We start from the raw sequence: 20,309 nt of genomic DNA on the forward strand, positions 1-20,309 counted from the left end.
ACTGTGTCTCTCAGAGTACCTCTGTTATACTCTATGACGGCATATATATCTGTTTTGTCCAGGAGTCGGTACGGTACATCAAATTGAAAATTATAGCAAGCCCGATTACATGATGACATAAAGTTGTATTTCTATAACCATTGTCTGTCACTATGTTTCATTTTCTCTAATCACTTCCTTAATTTTGACAATGGACTAATTATATATCTAGTAATTTCAGCTGTTTTAGGAATAAAGTACACAGAGTTGTACTTTATTTTTAACTAAGTTAAAACAAAGATCTTTATTTTATGAATTCGTGGATGACCTATTTTGATCATATCCACAAATAAGTAAGTATAAAAAAGTTTTTTATATTGTTTTACGTTAAACTTCAAAAGCAAATCGTACAAGAATATAAAGATACAAAAACGTTGTTATCCTAATTTGCCACACAAATGTACTTATCTAACCTAGGTAAGTAATGAAATTTTTGGCAGGGTTTTTCATTGCTTCCATTTGGAATAGAACTGAGACCGCCCTACATGGAAAATTAAAAATATATTTATTAATTATATATGTATGATTATTAAGTGTATTTAATCAGGGGCGTCCGCAGGGTGGCTTTGTTTTTAGATTATTATTATTTTTTTATTTTTTTTTTCCAAAAAAAAATTAATTTTTTGGAATTTTTTTTTTTTTTTTTCAAAAATTAAATTTTTCAAAAAATAATTTAAATTTTTTTTTTATGAAAAAAAAGCAAATAAAATTTCAAAAAATAAATTTTTTTGTATTTTTTAATATTGTAGCCATATTTTCGCTTGTAAATTTAAAAAATAGTAATTAAAAATTGTAAACTTGATTCCAAAAAAAATCAAATATTTAATTTTTTTTGACTTTTGTGTAAAAAAATTTCATTCCGACCAAAAAAAAATTCTGGTAAAAAGCCAAAAATACCTTAATTTTTTTGGGGAGGCAGCCCCTTTAGCCCATCCCCTGCGGACGATTCTATTAATAATAAGAGAAAATAAGTACCGTTGGACTATTGTCATTGACGCCTGTTCCTGACGAAATAGTGGGACTCTTAATACCAATTACGGAAGGAGATTGTGTAGAAAATACAACCTTTATATTTTTTAATTTCAAAGGAGAATATAAATTAAATTGATAGCCGTGAATTACCAAAATAATAATACTTAAAGAGGAGAGCTACGTACAATAGACAATATAAAGAATAAACAAATCAATATTTTTGGATGACACATTTTCTAAGCACAACTTTCGATCATACGTTCCAATCGAGGGATTAATTGATGAATAATGCAAAAATACGACGTTAACTTATATAACCGGTTACAATATATATATATTTCAAAAGAGAAATAACACACATTAAGGTCATATCTTAAAGCAGGTATAAAACAAAGTATAGATATCTTGTATCTAATGGTTATGCAATTGTAAAACTAATCTATACCTTGATTACTATGATCTTTATTTTGAAAAGGGATATTTAAAATTCTATATTTCCACAGGGGCGTCCGTTAAGGGGTGGGCTGGAGCAGCTGGAGGCCCATCCAAATTAACAAAAGTTTGTTTGATAATACAAACTTTTTTTGATCAGGATGGAAAAATTTATGGCAAAATAGGGGTAATTTTTTTTTTTTTTGAAAGATTCATTTTCTGAAAACAAATTATCGGGCAAGTTATGCATTGGAGCAAAATTTAATATTTGAAATTTTCCAAAAAAATTAATGTTGGTTAATAGCTAATGATTTTAGAATCTTTTTTACAAAAATGAAATTTTTCAAATTTTTTTTATAAAATTTAACTTTCTGTGAATAGCTATGGATTTTAGAAAAAAAATTACATATTTGAAATTTAATTTTTGGAATTGTTTTTCAAAGATTTTAACTTTTTGTAAACATCTGTAGATTTTTTGAAATTTTTGTCCAAAAAATATAATTTTACAATTTGTTTTCCTAAAAAAATAATTTTCTGTGAATATCTATAACCAGGTAAATATACCATTATTGGCTGAACCACAATAAGACAAACCACAAAACTTTTTATTTCCTCTGTCAGGGCTCACATTGAAAGGTGATTCAAGTACGAATTACCTAGGTTGGCCATATAAAAATTTCAATTTGTGCGATAAAACACCCCATTTGCCTCTTCGAAAATATTGAGATCTTAAGGTTTGGGGAAATTATGATTATATTTGAATGTAATCCCCCCTTCAAGCAAGCTCGATTAGTAAGGTATCGAAATATGTTGTTGATTACAGGGAATAAGTTAACTCACACAATGCACAAGTAACTACGCACTAAGCTTGACTACATATTGTTATTTAAAGTCTTTAACTTATAAGTATTAATGTATTATATACTATGCCGACATGTGCCCCCGGAATTATATATCCTACCTAGGTAATGTATTAAATGTCGTTTATTATATAGTTTACCTGAGACCATCAGACATTATATATACAATGCTAGATTTTCTTACTTTGGCGATAACATATATATACAAGTTGCAATATCTTTACGAGTTGTATATGCAAATTGTACAAGTTGTAATTTTTTCATCTTAAAATGCATTATTTAATTACAACATTTGTATCCGTTACCAACTTTACATTGATAATATCATTTTCTTTTGATCTATTATAATAATTAAATGGTTATTGTGTTAAACAACAACGGGCTTTTGAACTTTATAATGTGCAATTGAATACTTGTATATGATGTAATTTGTAATAAAATAGTCAAAAATTAAACACCATGAATATATTGAGCATCCATGGAGTATTCAATTTTTACATTATTTTCATTCCATGTAGAGTCAATTCTTCATCTCATTTTTTGGTACAAATTCGCAACTTGTATACAACAATTATAATACTAACTCAAATTATATTTCATTCGCTAAAACTGTTGTGAAATAATGATGATTCGTCTCTTACATTACAATGACATTTATTAGTTATTTATGGTTGATAAATTCTATAATACTCAAATGTATTTACGAGAATATTATATTTGAATAGAAAGACAAATTTTCATTTTGCTATTGCCGTATTCCTTTCGAATGATATGCATTGATGCTTGAAAAGTTTGCGAAGAAAACGAAATTTTTTGCATTTAACTTGAGGAGTAATTTTTTCTTGCTTAACACCGTTCTATAAGACAAAAATCAATATGGCACATTAATTTTAATAATTTAAAAGGATATAAAAAATTTGTTGAATCAAAGTTTTTCATAAATGAAATAATCATTTCTAAAAATCATATATTTATGGTCATTTCTAAGTCCTATACATAAAATAAAAATATATCTTTACCGTCGGATCCAGACTCTTTAGGATAGATCCTCCTGTTTGAACAAATGTATCCTAAAAAACCCAAATTACAATTAATTAATAGTAAATATTCATTAATGTAATATGTTTATACACTACGACTTGAGCATTACAGGTAGAAATGAATTGGAACTTGATGAGGACTTGGATTTCGTCAAGAAGTTTAGTGGTTTTTTCAACAAATCAATGAAACTAAAGCCTTCACTTGTGACATTTTGAATTGCAAATGAATGTATAATAAATACACACATAACAAAAACGGTTATTTGGCGACCCATACCTTCCAATTGATGTTATCGCTTGTAATCTGACACTGCAATGTATAAGATATATCATGTATTATGCTTATATATACATAAACATATTATATATCACGACAATATAGGTATGGGACAGCCCCAAATAATAATTTTACGGACATTCCAATGTGATGTTTATACAAAAAGTACTTTTTCTATAGTTTAAATTCCCAACTATTTAGCATTGCTCTAAGAAAATTACGTAACCTACCTATTGAACTGACTTTTCTAATACTTTATCTTCCCATAACAAAAATTTCAATTCAGTATAGTTCATGGATTAATTTGTATAAATTATGATTTCTCATTGGATTCATTTCATGTAGGAATTTCTGATGAGCTCCATGAATATTATTATGTTAATAGTATTATTGTGTAAATATTGGAAAAGCTAGAACTCATTCGTATTTCTCAAATTCTTATTTGCGGAACATTTTGAAAAAACTAATAATTCAACTTATTTCATTGCAAATCCTTTTTGTATAATGAATTAAATAATATTATGTATGTATATTGTAGGGTTTGCAATTTGCCCAAGTGGTATAATTCTTATTTTTAGGTCACTTTAATTTCCAACTATCAATTGATAGCTATAATTTCCTTTTGATAGGCAGGACCCTGGAGGTAAACGATTTACTATGTCTCCAAAGTCGAACCAAGACCGCCATATATTGCTGATTGGTCTCAGTTCTTGTAATTTTGTATCATAAAAAATAAATAAACTCTAATCAACAAGTCAATTTTATGAGTTTCTTATGTACAATTACAACTTTGCCAAATGATTTTTTTACGTTGACAGGGTTATACAGTTATATCTTGGTTCCAAATGGATGAGGGCCTCTTATGTATCTGGAAAAGTAGTCTTAGGTACAAGACGCTGTAAATAAAAGAGAGAATGGTTGGAGTAGATGATGGATCCAGGTCTGCTACTAAGCTTGTCAGGGCCTAAAAATGATAACTATAATTTATCTTAAGCAAGGGTTTTCCCCCTAACTTTATTATGCCAAGGCTCCCTTCACTAATACACTGAGACCTTTTTTATACGAAACATGTGTACTATGCATGTGTAGAATGAAAACAATTCTCACTTCTCCATCATCCTGCACCCCTCCTCCCCCCAATAGACTCCCCACACAGTGGCTCTCACTTTGAAAAACATTGTATTAAGCAACCTTGGTTTTAGAAGCCCCTGAGGGAAATTTGGGGCGGTATGCACTCTGTATATATAAGGTAGCTACGCCCCTGCCTGAATCAAATATCATTTCCTGGGACCAAATTTTCTTACGGCACACCTTGTTTTGTCCCTTAGCAAACCTATGCTATTAATTCAATAAATTAAATTAACTCATCATATAACTTTACTACGCACATAGCAGATAAAAACAAGGTCCATTGTATACCTTAGTTTTCATTATTGATAGTGAAGAGAGAGAAATTCGCAAATTTTACCTTATTTTTGTACGTAACATTATAAAAAATCAATTCTTCAATTTTGGTAATCATATCTTTTGGTTCCACATTATAATCTTCCTATCATATAAGGTATGACGTTATGAAATTCATGGACATTCTCAACTTAATTTGACCTCACAATATCCGTAAACTTTGACACTGGAAGCTTCTAATGATTAAATATTTTACAAATTGTTGAGTTGATTGAAGGATTGAAACGCGTCTATATTTTCCATTCCAATGATCTAATCCGTCTTTTTTTTCTCCGAAACATTGTTTCAAATTGTCATGGATTCCATGTCGATCTTTGTTGTGTTTTTTTACACACTGGAAGTGCTTTAAGTTTACAACTTTATTAAAAACATTTTTTTCCCATGATCTGAAATTCACATTTAATATACTATTCATATATAGTTCCTTCACGAAATATAGCTTTGAATAATAATTATTCTATAAAGGGCAAATCTATGATTGTTGAAGCTTTTAATACTAATTTTTGGTACTTTAATGTCTAAATAAGAATCATAACGTTGGCTTTCAGTCAAGGTTAATAGAAATACAAAGTTAGACCATCATGTATTCGGGCTTACTAGGATTTTCAATTTGATGTACTGTACCGAAGGCTTTGACGTCATAGAGAATAACAACAGTATATGAATACCATATAATACTAGAAATTATATGTTTAATAGTAATAGTATATACTCTTTCACGTAACTATTAAAAATCGTGGCGGAAGTCAAACATAATTGGAAAAAGCGTAATAGTATAACCTTCTATTTCTATTAATCTTGGTTTACAGGCAGGAGGCTTTTTAAAATCAGAATTTTGTTATATTGCGGTCATGTAAGTGTATGCAGATGTGGCAGTTGAGTAAGACCATGAGGAGAAGGCGGGAGGGAGACATATGGTATTACTGAATTCAGGCCATTGTTAATATCAGCTGACTGCTATATGGATTTAGGGGGAGAAAATGAATTACTTTTATAAAGAGGAGAACCCTCTAGATTTAAAATTACATTAACGTAGGGAAAATATTATAATTGTATTGAAATTTATACATTATTCATTTTATTTTACACTAATAATTCATTTACCAACAAATAAATGTGAGAATTCTTCTTTTGGAGGGAGATGTTCACACACCCACAACTTATTAGTTAATGAACAAAAAAGAAGAAAGAGCACACCCATCAACCGTTTTTCCTTTTTTAATTGGCATACTTGGTTTTTTCTTTACACACTTCCCTTCTTTAGGTATATGTGAAGGGAATTGTTTGCACCGTATCAAAGGCTATTTTGACATCAACCAATCAATGATCAGAATACTAATAAGATACATTAGTCAGCAAATAAAAATATAAATGCCAAGTTTTCAAGTTATAGAGAGAAATTGTAAAAATAATTTGTAAAAAAAATGGACATAACATTCCAATTTTCTTATTTTATTAATTCAAATTTATACTTTTTAGATAAATATTTCTTTACCATAGAAATAAATACATGTATCTTAATTAATAATCTAATTAATTTAAGAAATAATGTATAACCTCTGCACTGTGTATTTATAAATACATTTAATGGTATCTATTAAATTGAGCAAAAATAACTACAAATTCGTTAACTACATGATTACAATTAGAAAATCATATTTTGTCATTCAAATATATAGTTTCAAATAGGTCAATCCGTGAAAAATTACTGAAGGAATGAAAATCCACTTCGTTGATAAATGTTTATGATATTCTCTTCACGGGTTTTTTCAAATCGAACACAACGAAACCTTTGAAGTCTTCGAATATATTTAAATTGTTCGCATTTTTGTCTTCTATTCCTTAACTTTAAGCTCATCACACCTCCCTATAATTAAATATAAAGATGTTATTTGAAACAACAACTTATAATCATATGTATTTTTAACTTCTTTCTTTCTTGGTGTCAATCAATTTAAACTCTTGTAACAATTAGGGTTTTTAGTTATCCAAGTCTTAAAAAATGACTATTCTTAAGGTCAAAAATAAAAATAAGTTAAAGAAATAGTCAAATGTGTTGTTTCTTTGACAATTTCATTTATAAAAATACAAAGGTCTAGGTCAATAGTTTAGTTTTTGAGAAGTTATTTAATATTTAAGTATGTCTGAAGAGATTAATTTTAAATGTATACATTTATTTAGCTACCTGTGGCTATGTAATGGTGTTAGTATCTTAATTAGTGCACTATGAACAGGAGTGTCCATATAATTATATATATGTATATATTTATTTATAAAAAATTTGAAAAGTTGAATTTCAAATATTATATTTTTAATATTTAATATTTATTTTTTAAATTAAAAAATTCAAAAATCCACAGTTATTCACAAAAAAATGAATTTTTTGTTTTCAAAAATTTCAAAAATCTATAGCTGTTCATAAAAATTAATTTTTGAAAAAAACCTTTTCAAAAATTAAGCTTCAAATATTTCCTGTTTTGAAAAAAAGAAATTCAAATATTAGATGTTTTGAAAAAAATTTCAAAAAATCTTAGCTATTCCCAGAAAATTAAATTATTAAATTTTTTAGTCAAGAAAAAAACATTTAACACAAAAACAGGGGTCAATTTTTTTTTTTTAAAGATTTGTTTTGTCAGTACTAGATAGAACTGATTATACAAGAAGACATAAAATTGAGTAACGTTTTCAAATACAAAACTTTGTCAGTTTTAAGACTAGTATGCTGGACTGAACTGGATCGGACCTAGACTGAACTGGAGAATATTGGAGTCTTCAGTCCTAAATTAAGACCGACAAAACACTACGTACAACTATAGAGTCAGAAACATTAGCTTTAAAACGAGACATTCTATTGCATATACAATAGTAATTAATTATTTGTTTAAAATCATACAAGTATACACTGATAGTAATTATTTCATGAATATTTTCATTTTAATTTAAGTTAATTCTATTGTATTGTCCATCTCAAACCCCTTGTTTATTGATTTAGTGCGGTTACACTGAATTATATTCCAGAAACTCAAGGAACAAACATTTTAAGAAGATATAATATAAATTTTATTCTATATATATACTATGAAATTACTAGGAATGAGTTACCCGATATTGCTTGGGTCAAGGAGGGATCAAGAAATCATATTGACCTGTTTATACCCCCTCAATGCCGGTAAGTGTTAGGGAATTATGTAATGCATTGCAATATAGTGGTTTCATATTTCATGAAATGTATTATTATGAATGAAAAAAATGTCAAATAAACTTCAAGTAATATTTTTTTAACATTTTTGTGAAAAAATTTCCAAGTAGAAATTCGAAAAGAAGCTTTCAAAGAACTATCAAGCACTAATATTGCAAAAAACGATGTTGACAGCATTTATTTGCATTGTATAGAGGAACACTAACCTTTCAAAATATTTTTTTTTACTTGCAAACTCAAAAAAGTTATGCATAATAATAATGTCGTGGAAAAAATAACCTTAGTTTATTTTTGAAAATATTGCAAAAATTATGTAATAAAAAATTTCGGAATTTGAAAATTTAATAATATTAGAATTAAGAATAAAATTTTATAGTCCAAAATGCATCGTTTTAAGGCTTTTCTTTTTAAATTATTGATATCTGACGTTTGATGAAAAAAAGGAGAAAAAATTGAAAAAGTCATTGAGAAAATGATCCAATATTTCATCGACTTATTGGACTTTTGATTTTTAACTAGAAACACTATCTAGCCTCCTTGAGCTCAAAAAACATTGTTTGTGATTATTTTACCATTCCCCAAAAATCAGCACCCCCCTTCTTAGCCTGACCAGATTCAAAAAAGTTTCAACCTCCTGGGACCAAGGGTGAAAGGCCCTAAAAAAGACACAAAAACTCTTTTATATATATATTTAGTAGTAATACCGTTGTACTCAAATCTTTTACAGAGAATCCGTTGGCGGTAAACATTGGTCTATCAGGCTTTAAAAAGATGGCTTTATTGAAATGATGAACTTTAAATAATAAAACGATTTTACCTCAATTTGATCCAATCTGATATTATTTATTGGCATCGGTTCAATTAGATTGAGGGGTAGATTTGATCCTAGGTTTTGTAGATAGGCTATAAAAAGAAAAAAATAATTCATAAAACTTTTTTGCCTTTTATAAAGAGGACTACCATTTGAGTATTGTATAACTTATTACATCGTTTATTTATCAAAAATAATAAATTATGAATTAGCCATGGCGTGAGACGTGAGTGAGAGGAGATATTTAACAGCTGTGAACAAAATACATAAGGCATTTTTGTGTTAGCGATGTAAAGTCGTGATAGGGAGAGAGGGATAAAGAAATGAGTACTTGGGAGAGGTGGAACAAAAAAGTACCCAAAACTTATGTGTAATTGCACATGACCCTTAACTTTTCAAAAATATAAAATAACATTTTTTATGACATATTTGTTAAAAATAGAAAGTTTAAATCAGTACCGGCCGGTCCATTGAAGTCTAAACATTTATTAATTCAATAATATTAAGGCATTGAAATTAATTGATACTTTGATATATCCAGACATATATCAAATAGTTACAAAAAAACAAAAAACAAATTTCAGCTCTCTAGCTTACATACAATTCGAGAAAATGACACGTGAACGTGTTTGACAAATTTCCGTTCTCTCACTCCAAAGTTGGGTGTCTCCAGTACCACCGTCTACGCCACGAGCAAGTCCAAAACATTGAACAGGAAGAAAGGCTCTGTCAAAAAAGTTTAAACTGGACCTGGAGGATTTATAAAAAATATCTCAGGCCAATCCCCTCAAGTGCACGAGGGTCCATGAAAGAGATCTTGGGATTACACACCAAAATGTCGAGAGAGATATCAAAGAGTGGGTGGAAAGACCCTTGTGAGGGTGGAGAGACCACTTTAGACACTAGCAATGCAAGAAACTTATCTTTTCCTCTACAAAACTCTATTCAATGATACTTTTGAGTTCCTTTTTTGACACTTTTGGCCCCCTACAGCTCTGATGTCAACGACTACATCTTTTGGGTGCATCTCGAGGGGAATGCCTGCAATTTCCTTCATCCAAACACTGATGACCTCAAAAAAAACTGTCAGCCAGCACTGGAACGCTATGACACAGGACTACATCTGCAGCGGGTGGCATGCCTTCCGACGCCGCCTAGAAGCCATCATTGCCGGTAAGGGCGGCTACATTAATGATTAAAAGACCTATGACACATGTCTATTGATAGTATTAATACTATTGAAATTCTATTGTTAAATAATAAATTATATATCTTGTTGAAGTATCTGATTCAAAGTGTTGAGACTTTAATGGACCACTCGGTGCATTGCTCATGACGCTTATGTTTTCAAATCAAAATAACTTTGTTACATTTTTATATCATATTAGAAATTAATTAGAAAGTTTAAATAGGTACATAGTCAATTAGTGTAATACAAGAAGGGATCTGTAGTACATTCATTCATATAAATGCTTAAAATTTGGTTGTCTATTATTTTATATATATTCTGCTTTGTAATTACCTACGTTACTTGGAAATATGATAGCACTGGAATCTTGAAGTCTTTGTGATGCTCCACTCACGCTCCAAAAACGGATAAAAATAGTATGTATATGTAATATAAATATAAATGCCCCTTTCATTATCACCTCACAAAGTAACTTGTCTATTCCGTAAAGACAGAACCAAGAATGAATTAAATAAATGTTGGAGTAACTATACTTATAGACAAAAGTTGATACTAAAAAAAACTGGTATTTCTATTGTTCCGACGTTCCTTATTCAATCCACATTACCTTATTTGACAATAGCTGTGCATACAAGCTCAGATCGGTGAAATATACAAAGTGGAAAAATACAAAAATGAGTGGTGTACTTTTATAATCTTGAACGCAAAGAACTTATCTGCTTAAGAAATTAATTTCCTTCCAAAGAGTGTATATTTCTTGTATTATACATCTCATTAAGACAAAAAATGAACAGTCAAGAGGTCAAACGCCAAAAGATACACGGTCTTCTTGATGCCCGAGTAAGCCAACGGGACATCGCTAAGATTGTCAGCCTTAATGTCAACACAATCCGCCGTATCCAACAAGCTAGAAACGCCGGTTTGGACACCAAAAAGTATTCAGGATGTAGTGCTTTTGTGCTAATGCAAGTATGTTAGCTGTCCATTTATGTACTTTTTATCCCTTTAAAAATGTTTTTGAAGGCTGTTTGGTTAAATTTGAATGAGTTGAACTATTAAGCTGTGAACAATTCTTTAATATGCAATGAGGTAATGTTTTTTTTTGTTTTTTTTTTCTCGTTCCTAAGAAAAGGCATAGGATATAATAAATATAATTTCTTGATTTATGTAGTTAAATAAATCCTTGTCCATTGAACTAAATACTTCAGCGTAACTTATATCTTAATGCGATGTTAAGTGCAATTAGAAGCCCTGATTAAATTCCTTTCCATAGGAACATAGAAGCTAATTATATACTTTCGACAACCAATCAAATATTGATATTAATTTATTTAATTTTGCAGGAGAGTCGAAATGTCTATAACTTTGAGGGGTAAAATTTAGCGTTGAATTAAAAAAAAAAAAAAATACTTGTCACATTCAAAAAGGCCACATTAGCTTTATTGCCTATTCTACTTCAATAGCTCTACTCTATCTGATAAGTTTAATTGATGGCAATTTAGCCTTCGAACAACGTCTTTTTTCATTAATAAACTATATTTTTCATATAAATAATTTTTTTTCCGTGTTAAATCCATGATATATTGAGAGGTACATTGTATAACTTTTCTTGCACGTCATTATTCTCTTTCTATCTCGAAAATTGAAGACAGTGAAAGTGGATAGTTGATATTCAATTATTGCAACTTTTTAATAATAAGGAAATAACTTCCCTAAATGCAGCAGATCTTTGCATAACGAAGAATATATATTTGGAGTAGAAGAAGGGGGTTATCGACTCAATTGAACAAAATTTATCGAATAAGTCTCTACATAAGATTGGACAATCATTGGAGTACGTATTGTACATTTCTATTTATATAAGTTGAGAGTAATTTTTCTGTATTGGGAGTTAATAGATTAGATAACATTGAACTTCATCTCAGTCATACCTATTACATTCATTCTGAAATTATACTATAAGGGTTCAAGGTTGATACAAGAAAAAGTCGTAGTGGAGTCTTGAGTCTTGTCCAATATGAATAATCCATTAGGTCTAATGATATTATAATTGATAACGGAGAATTAAGTGATTTGCACTTCTTCTATTCGAACTGCTTCTGTCGTGTATGTTTATTATTTTACTTATATCCTAATATATATTTTATATTTGTGATGGTTTTAGTTTAACAGAATCTTGCCATTTTTTCCAATTAGTCACTTTTTTTAATGTTCCTTAAATGTTTAGATGGAGTTGCACTGATTAAGTATAAGTAAACATTTTAGTATTATAATTACTCCAACCATGACTTACTAGATAAATGAATAAGTGGAAATTTTGAAAGTCAGCGAAATCTCAGAAGCTCACCTTTTTTATTAGTAATAACAAAGGAAAAATATTTAAAACTACTTTGTAGTATTCCTTTATAAATACATTGGATGATGAAATCAATAATTAGTTGTACTGGAATTTTTAAACAGGGAGTGAGCTACAAGTATTACATTGGAATATTAAAACATTAATGCTTATATTTATAACCAATGTAAATATAATTGACTATAAGTATCCGTGTAAATCTTCTAAATTCACTTTACCATATACTAAATTTTATAACAGTATTTTTATTCAAAAATATAGATACCATTTACATGCATAGTTCCATCTTGTACATTCGAAAAGTTGCTTGAAAAGATGTTAAAGAGCATTAAATAAGCTTCATTTTACCGATTTTCTAGCAAAAATAGAGAGGCTTTAAGAAAAATGGAAATCTATCATACATCGAAATTAGATACTTATTAAGTATATTTTGATACTTCTCGTAATTTTGTAATAAATAAAATTACTGAAATATATAAGCGAACTATACTTAAAAAACTAAATTTACTTGAAATAAGTACATTAAAAATTCAAGAGACATAATAACTTCAAAAATTTTTATTTTTTAACTTTGAACTGGGAAACAACTTATTTGCTTTTGGAAAATGATTTAAAAGTTATATTTTACCTATACTTTTTCAATACATTTTAAAAGATTTTCGCACAGAATATATATGCTCGGACTAATCTATGAAACACCGTTCACTGAAGGATGATGAAGTTCCGTCATTAAGTCTTGATAATACTTCCACAGCTTAGAAAAACACCAGAAGAACATCAAAATCTTCTGATGCACGAAGGAAGAAAACAAAAATAAACTTGATCAAATGTCGGAATTTATTTTGGACGATGACAATGTTTCATCTTTATCTGAATGGAAGTGAAAGTTAGATTTGAATTGCATTACAGGATACATTCAAGTTATTTGGCTGGAAAATGAAGCTCAATTTTTATTCATAACTAAAAACTATGAAAGTAAAATAAAATTTAATTAACATATTGAGAGTAGTAATTTATGTATTGTTTTGTATAATAATATTAAAGAATTCAATTATTTAAAAAAATCTTTATTAAACAATAACTATCAAACACAACCAACAAGAAATTTTAGCAATATATTTCAACTTTAAAAAATTGTATTATAAAAGTATAAAAAATAATCATCTCTATATTTTAAACAAATTTCTATATTTGGCTGGTTTTGCGATTTAAAATCAAAAAGTTCGAGACTATTTAGAAAAGACTATGTAAAAAATATGTTTATAATTGAATTAATATAATATTAACGTTTTTAAAAAGACAATACGCATCGTTTAATTGGACTCTATCCCCTTTTTCCTGATTGTGTATATTAGGTATTCATATTTCTTAGTAGTTGGATTCTGAATTGGCATCTAACTTTCTTCAAATATTGATGAAGCAAAGTCATTGTAAATTTCTTAATAACTATATGAATTTTGAGCAAGCAAAATTTAATTGACCAATCAGAGTGTCCATTATTTTACATGAAGATTTAAGAAATACTAAATCTGAAATGTAATAATTATTTTTATGCAATACTTCAAATTAAGGATCTCATAAATACCATAATCTGATAACCTTCAGCATTGGATTTTTCCTTTTTCTTAACCCTTAGTTCTCTATACTTTTTGAAAAAGTTGGAATGTCAAATTTATATCATTAGGAGTTTATCAATCAAGACGGTCTGACTCATAAAATATATTGATATGAGGCTCATACCGAGTCAATGATGGGATCAAAAGTATAGGAAACGACAAAAGGAGTTTCTATATGAATTTTAAAAGGTTTTAAAGTCATGGCCACAGGATGAAAGTAAGTTTTGGAATTAATGGGGTAAGGAAAATGACTTAGGAAGAGTCATTGCCAGGCTTATTTCATTTGTGGGCATCCTTCCAGCCCACCAGGAAATCCCCATAAATTTATAAGGCTATAAATGAATAGGCATAAAATATGATCTATCTCCTTATGCTTATACTGATAACTCTTCCTCGAAAACTCCAACGGGTTTGATCATTAATAAAGATATCTTAGATGTTGACGTTGTAGTATTTAACTTAGGAAAAATAGTGCTACATAGATAATTATATCCATCCTTGATGAATTTTAAGGTCAGAAAGGACCATACAAATTAATGACGGATCGTTTTTTTATCCTTCTCTCATCAAACTCCTTCTCTAAGGTGGGAGATATCCTCCATAACTATAAACAATGAAATACACTTGCTATCTAGAAGTCAAATTTCACATATTGAATCCCATATGACGAGAATGAAGTAGATACTTATCTGCCTCGTGATTTGAAGAAGAAATAAGGACTTTCAAAGACTTGCTGCTGTTCAGGAACTCATTCCTTTACATTTTACGAGTCACATACATGTAATTAATGGTATTATTAAAAGTACTAAGTATCACAACAATGATAAACAATAGCTTTAGAATAACTAACTGAAAAGGTGAGCTTCAGAGGCTACATAGATAGTTATCATCCATATAGTATAGTAATTCATGCTCCAACTAACCCAGGAATCTTATGTGAAGTCCATGTTTTGTGAACCACGTTTTCCTTTGTTATAATATATAACAAAGGAAAACGTGGTTCACAAAAGTTATATAATTTTTTTTGTTATTAATTAATAAATAATGGTGTACAAGTGTTCTGCTCCTGGATACAAGCAGGGATATGAAGGCATTATTAAGTATCCTTCAGAATTTTATAAAACAACATGGAGCTAAATAAAATCTTAGTATCACATTGCATAAATTCATACAATAAAATTAACTCCGTCAGTGAAGCCATCAATATTGCCCCTTTTCTCGACTCCACGGACGGTCAGACAGAGAAATATATCTTAGGACCATATCCAGTGTGATTACGGACGAAACAGGATTACCTTCGTCCACGACCAGTTACTTAAAAGCATTTAATGAAGATACGCACTTCCCATTCTAGGATCTTTATTGGGTAAAAATCCGATGGGGTTTCTCTGCACTTCTGAGGCATTGATACTTGCAATGGCTGGTTCAAATTGTTAATTATGTGTTCACTTCTTCTTCATAATCCAGAAACTCTTGCTTTGGTTTGAGCAAAGAAACCACTATGACGTCTACAATCTCCCTCTTTCCCGTGGCATATCTGATTAGAAATAGAGATTCCTTTGCTATTTGGACATACTATTCTTCTGAAATCCGGCATCTCTAAAAAAGACAATAGTGCTTCATCGATCTCATCATATTACAATATGTTACTTTGACTATGGAATGTCGAAATGGTTTTTTACATGGACTTATGGTTCTCTTCACCACTTGATTCAAATCATCCCTATTGGGTTTGGTGTAATGAAGGAATCTTCAATCTATTTTTCGTCGTCTGGTTTATTATTCATCTCTAATGTAACCCTTTCAAAATATTGATTAAAAACATTTATAATTATTGAATCTTAAATATTACGTCACTGTCGTGGTAAATATTTCCCACAGTTTGCCTAATGGAAATGTTTCCATTAGACTATTTACTATTTATTTTTATTCATACCCTTTTTCACGATCAAGTTTCCTATATGGTTGTATTTTTTCTGTGTATGATGGCTACTTTTATCTATATCCCTCGAACTAATAGTTAGTCCAAAAATTCACTATGCCTTTCTCTAGTATGTTCAACATAATCGTTGTCTGCTCATAATTCCTTTTTTTTTAAAGTCCTTTTTTGCTCTTATAGTGCTCTTGGATATTGTTTGGCCCATCATAATCCTGAATTTAGACAAAATTTTATTAATTTTGTTGCAAACAAGTTCTGGAACTGAATATTTTTCGTTGTTTTTACGTTTATTCCCCCCCCCCCTTACAGGTTTTTTTGGGCCTCCCAGTATTTAACCCTTGTAGCCTAATTTATATAAATAAGGTAGGTCCCAAATCTTTTCCCACCTTTTTTGTTTTCTCACTTTAACGTTGCCCTCTTTCTTATGTAATTATTTATTTATGTATATATGTCTTGAGCTGCTCTTCTGTGTACCAAATAAATTCGTTGTGGGTTAGGTTGTGGGGATACCAGAAATCCCCTTCCGTGGTGGGACAATAAATACCATAAGTCCTGAATAATGTAACTGCCCCAAAGACTATGGGTTTGTCACCCTAGTCAACTTTGCATGCTTAATGTTGGCGACTAGTACTAAGCTGGTACTAGAGTGAGATATTTTTATACCCCCCAGTTTCTGTTCCTGTTGGGTTATTTCTAGTATCCTCTATTAATTTTAAAAACTGCATAGTTGTAAATTCTAGTTAGCTAGTTCCACATGATCATGCTAGAAAAATACATAGATGTTATTGACCTCATCTCACTGGTAAAGTTAACAGTGGAGTTCCTGTTTAATCAGTACAATCACATCATGAGGGTTCTTTAGAAAATATGTTTCACTGTTGTGGTATTGTCCGTTTGACAAATCAAATTCTACGGAATGGAAAATCAAACTTATAAAACGGTTTTATGGTTAACAATAACAGGAATGACCTGTTGTTACCAATAAATAGTTAGCATGATACATCCATGAACTAAAGATATCTGCATCTAAAATAACAAAATGAATCTAATCTTTCAAAAAAAGAATATAAGTGAATTCTTCATCATCTTATCAATCTGTGTTGGCATGTCAACAAAAAAATAAATCGTGAATATACTTAGTTATAGTTCAGTAAAAACTTCTTATTTAACAAATATCCAAAGGATACTACTTAAACATAAATTGTTTCCTTATTTGACACGATTCAACTTATTCAATTCTATCGATTACAATGCCGAAAAAGGAATAATTTCTAAAAGATGACCTTGAAAGTAGATCCATATGATTCCTATTAATTGAGAACATTATGGGAAAATCTCCGCCCTAATAACTTTCTCTAAAGGATCTTCAACACCAGCAAGGAATAGTATTTATATTGTTGGATATATATCACAATCATTATCATCCAATAACTTGCTATTTCTGCACATCTCTCAAAATATAGGGTTTATAATAGGGACGCTCACATTTTACATTGACAAGTTTCGAAAACGACGTCATATTTGTTATTGTTTCTTTAACAGCTGTGCTTAGAAATAATTGTAGTTTCATCATTGAGCAGTACACACTCGAGTAACGCTTGCAAATTATTAAAATTTATTACAAAAGTGGTGAGTTTTTGATCCAAACTTTAAGAGCGTTAACACCAATTTATGGTCAACGTAATCGACCTGCAAAAACAACAATTCAACGTTTGGTGAATAAATTTGAGTCTACATACACGCTACATAATGTTCCTGTGCCAGTGAGACAAAAAAATGCACGAAATGTAAAAAAGATTGCTGCCGCAAGCGCATCAATTCAAGATAACCCAAATTTGTCTTTTACGCGCCGTTTTCAATCGTTGGTCATCTCTGTGACATCGTTGTGGTGAATTTTGTGAAAAGGTCTTGGCCTACACCCGTATAAGATCAAGTTGACGCCAGAACTGAAGCCGCTTAACCACTTCAAACGTCGGGAATTCGTAAAATGGGCCGAAGGAAAATTCGAAAATGATCCTGATTTTCAACGTAAAATCATTTTCAGTGATGAGGCACATTTTTGGCTCAATGGCTTTGTTGACAAGCAAAATATGCGCTATTAGGCTGGAAAAGACCCACACGTGATTCATGAGGCACCATTAAATCCCCAAAAAATTACTGTTTGGTGTGGATTGCATGCTGCCAATGTCATTGGGCCGTACTTATTCGTCGACGATCACAATCGCCACGTTACTGTGAATGGAAATTGTAGCCACGCCATGCTAACTGATTTCTTTTGGCCTGAATTGGAAGATATGGACTCGGACGATCTGTGGTTTCAACAAGACACTTCACACACAGCAAATGTTACAATCGATTTATTGAAGAGTAAGTTTGGTGAGTGTCTTATCTCCAGAAATGGACCAGGCAATTGGCCGCTTCGCTCGTGCGATTTAACGCCTCTCGACTGTGTTCTTTTGGGTCAAATGAAAGCCCTGGTCTACACCAATAATTTGTCGACGTTAGAAGAGCTCACAACAAATATTCAACGCGAAATTGCTGCAGTTTCAGCCAATTTATGTTGAAAAGTAGTCGAAAATTGGGTTCAACGATTGGACTTCGTAAAACGTGCACGTTGTGGTCCTTCAAACGACATCGAATTTTGTTCATAAATTAACTTGAATGTATTTTAACGGCAAATAAAGAAATCGTCGATATCTCAAACCGTTTTCGTTTTATTTATGTTATTTTATTATGTGAGCGCTGTTAATGAAAAACCCTTTATATAAGTATTAACTTAAATTAAGTAAAATAATAGTAATTTATTGTCGTTAGTTATCATAATACCTTCAACTCGAAAGGAACTTCGTTCATAAATTAATAAAGGTTATGTAGAAGTGAGATACGTTCAAGTCTATTACCAATTTCTTTTATGTAGACAAATATGTTTACACTAAATTTTTTTATTTTAATAGTCTAGTGTCCTTTTCTATTCAAGCGAATTACAATCCTGGGAAAGGCTCCAACAAAGTTACTTATATTTTTTAAAAGGACATCAAGTAACAAATGTCTAAGAAGTATTCCATCTTTTGATATAAATTACGTTGGAGACTACTAAAAATAGGATGTCTATTAGGTGCTTAGGAGCTTCGTTTAGTTTTAGTTGTTTAGATAGGTATATAGTGAATAAGCAGGAGTTTCCGACAGTTGTGCAATGCACTGTATATTATGATACTTTCAGAGGTAATATGATGATTACCTTAACATGGACATAGACTCAAGTATTTGTAGAGTTTGGGTTTAGCGCTGCCTTACTTATTACATTCTAGATCATTCCGGATCATATTCTTCATGTGATACGCGCACATGATAATATTGCCTCGATTCTAAATATGATTAATCTAGATGATGATACAAAATCTCTCACTTAGCGATAAACAGTAGATTTACAGTAGTTATCATACATATATATACAATTGTTAATGATATACAATTATAAACATCCCTTCCCGTATTGCTCAAATAAAATAGATAATATATATATACAAATAAAAATTAATACAAGAAAGATAGAAACAACAGGATCATATTGATGATCCCGATCACGATGATCCTGAATGACACTACAATAGGTAACAGTAATTGAGTATATTACCCCTGTATGTTATTCAATATCCTGTGAAATAATATCAACAACTTGCAAATTTGGTCAATGTTTCTCTGCCTATATTTCTAAAGTAGTCGATTAGCTTTTCAACGTTGTTTCATTTCTTACTCGACATTTTTTCCCTTGCCAATTTTGTATTCAGCTATTTTTTCCTAAAATCAGTTGATGTACATGCAACAAAACTATCCAAATCAGACTCACAGGATTTTAAAGTAGCACAAACAGCAGCTGTCAGATTATCTTAGAGGATCAGGAATTGTATGTTACTTCACATTCCATAGTTCCATCATTGCAACATTAATATATAAATATGGATATTAATATAATATTTATATTTGAAACTTTTAGGACCATACGATATGGTACATGCTTTATTATATTGATAATTACTTAATCCTTTTGATTTTATCTTTTTATATAGAAAGTCTTAAGAAAATATATTAATATACTTAGTTTCAAATTGGTATTT

General features: G+C 30.1%; 1 protein-coding gene and 2 long non-coding RNA genes across 3 annotated transcripts; all 3 read right to left on the reverse strand.

The window, feature by feature from the left end:
* Nucleotides 1–379: 379 nt before the first annotated feature.
* LOC121128247 (uncharacterized) lies at nucleotides 380–1,334 on the reverse strand. Its single transcript, XR_005868112.2, has 3 exons — nucleotides 1,197–1,334; nucleotides 1,015–1,104; nucleotides 380–520 (listed from the first exon to the last, which is right to left on the reverse strand). It is a non-coding gene; the product is annotated as an uncharacterized lncRNA (long non-coding RNA).
* Nucleotides 1,335–2,940: 1,606 nt separating this feature from the next.
* Nucleotides 2,941–3,658, reverse strand: LOC121128246 (uncharacterized). Its single transcript, XR_005868111.2, has 3 exons — nucleotides 3,435–3,658; nucleotides 3,323–3,373; nucleotides 2,941–3,160 (listed from the first exon to the last, which is right to left on the reverse strand). It is a non-coding gene; the product is annotated as an uncharacterized lncRNA (long non-coding RNA).
* A 2,991-nt stretch (nucleotides 3,659–6,649) lies between these two features.
* On the reverse strand, nucleotides 6,650–10,793 carry LOC121128462 (uncharacterized). Its single transcript, XM_040724046.2, has 4 exons — nucleotides 10,617–10,793; nucleotides 9,101–9,186; nucleotides 8,988–9,044; nucleotides 6,650–6,951 (listed from the first exon to the last, which is right to left on the reverse strand). Exons 1-4 carry the CDS (start codon nucleotides 10,735–10,737, stop codon nucleotides 6,790–6,792), a joined length of 426 nt encoding a protein of 141 aa, XP_040579980.1. The 5' UTR covers nucleotides 10,738–10,793; the 3' UTR covers nucleotides 6,650–6,789.
* Nucleotides 10,794–20,309: the final 9,516 nt, after the last annotated feature.

Source organism: Lepeophtheirus salmonis, chromosome 13 (genome assembly GCF_016086655.4).
Source record: "Lepeophtheirus salmonis chromosome 13, UVic_Lsal_1.4, whole genome shotgun sequence".
In the NCBI taxonomy this organism is placed as follows: Eukaryota; Metazoa; Arthropoda; class Copepoda; order Siphonostomatoida; family Caligidae; genus Lepeophtheirus; species Lepeophtheirus salmonis.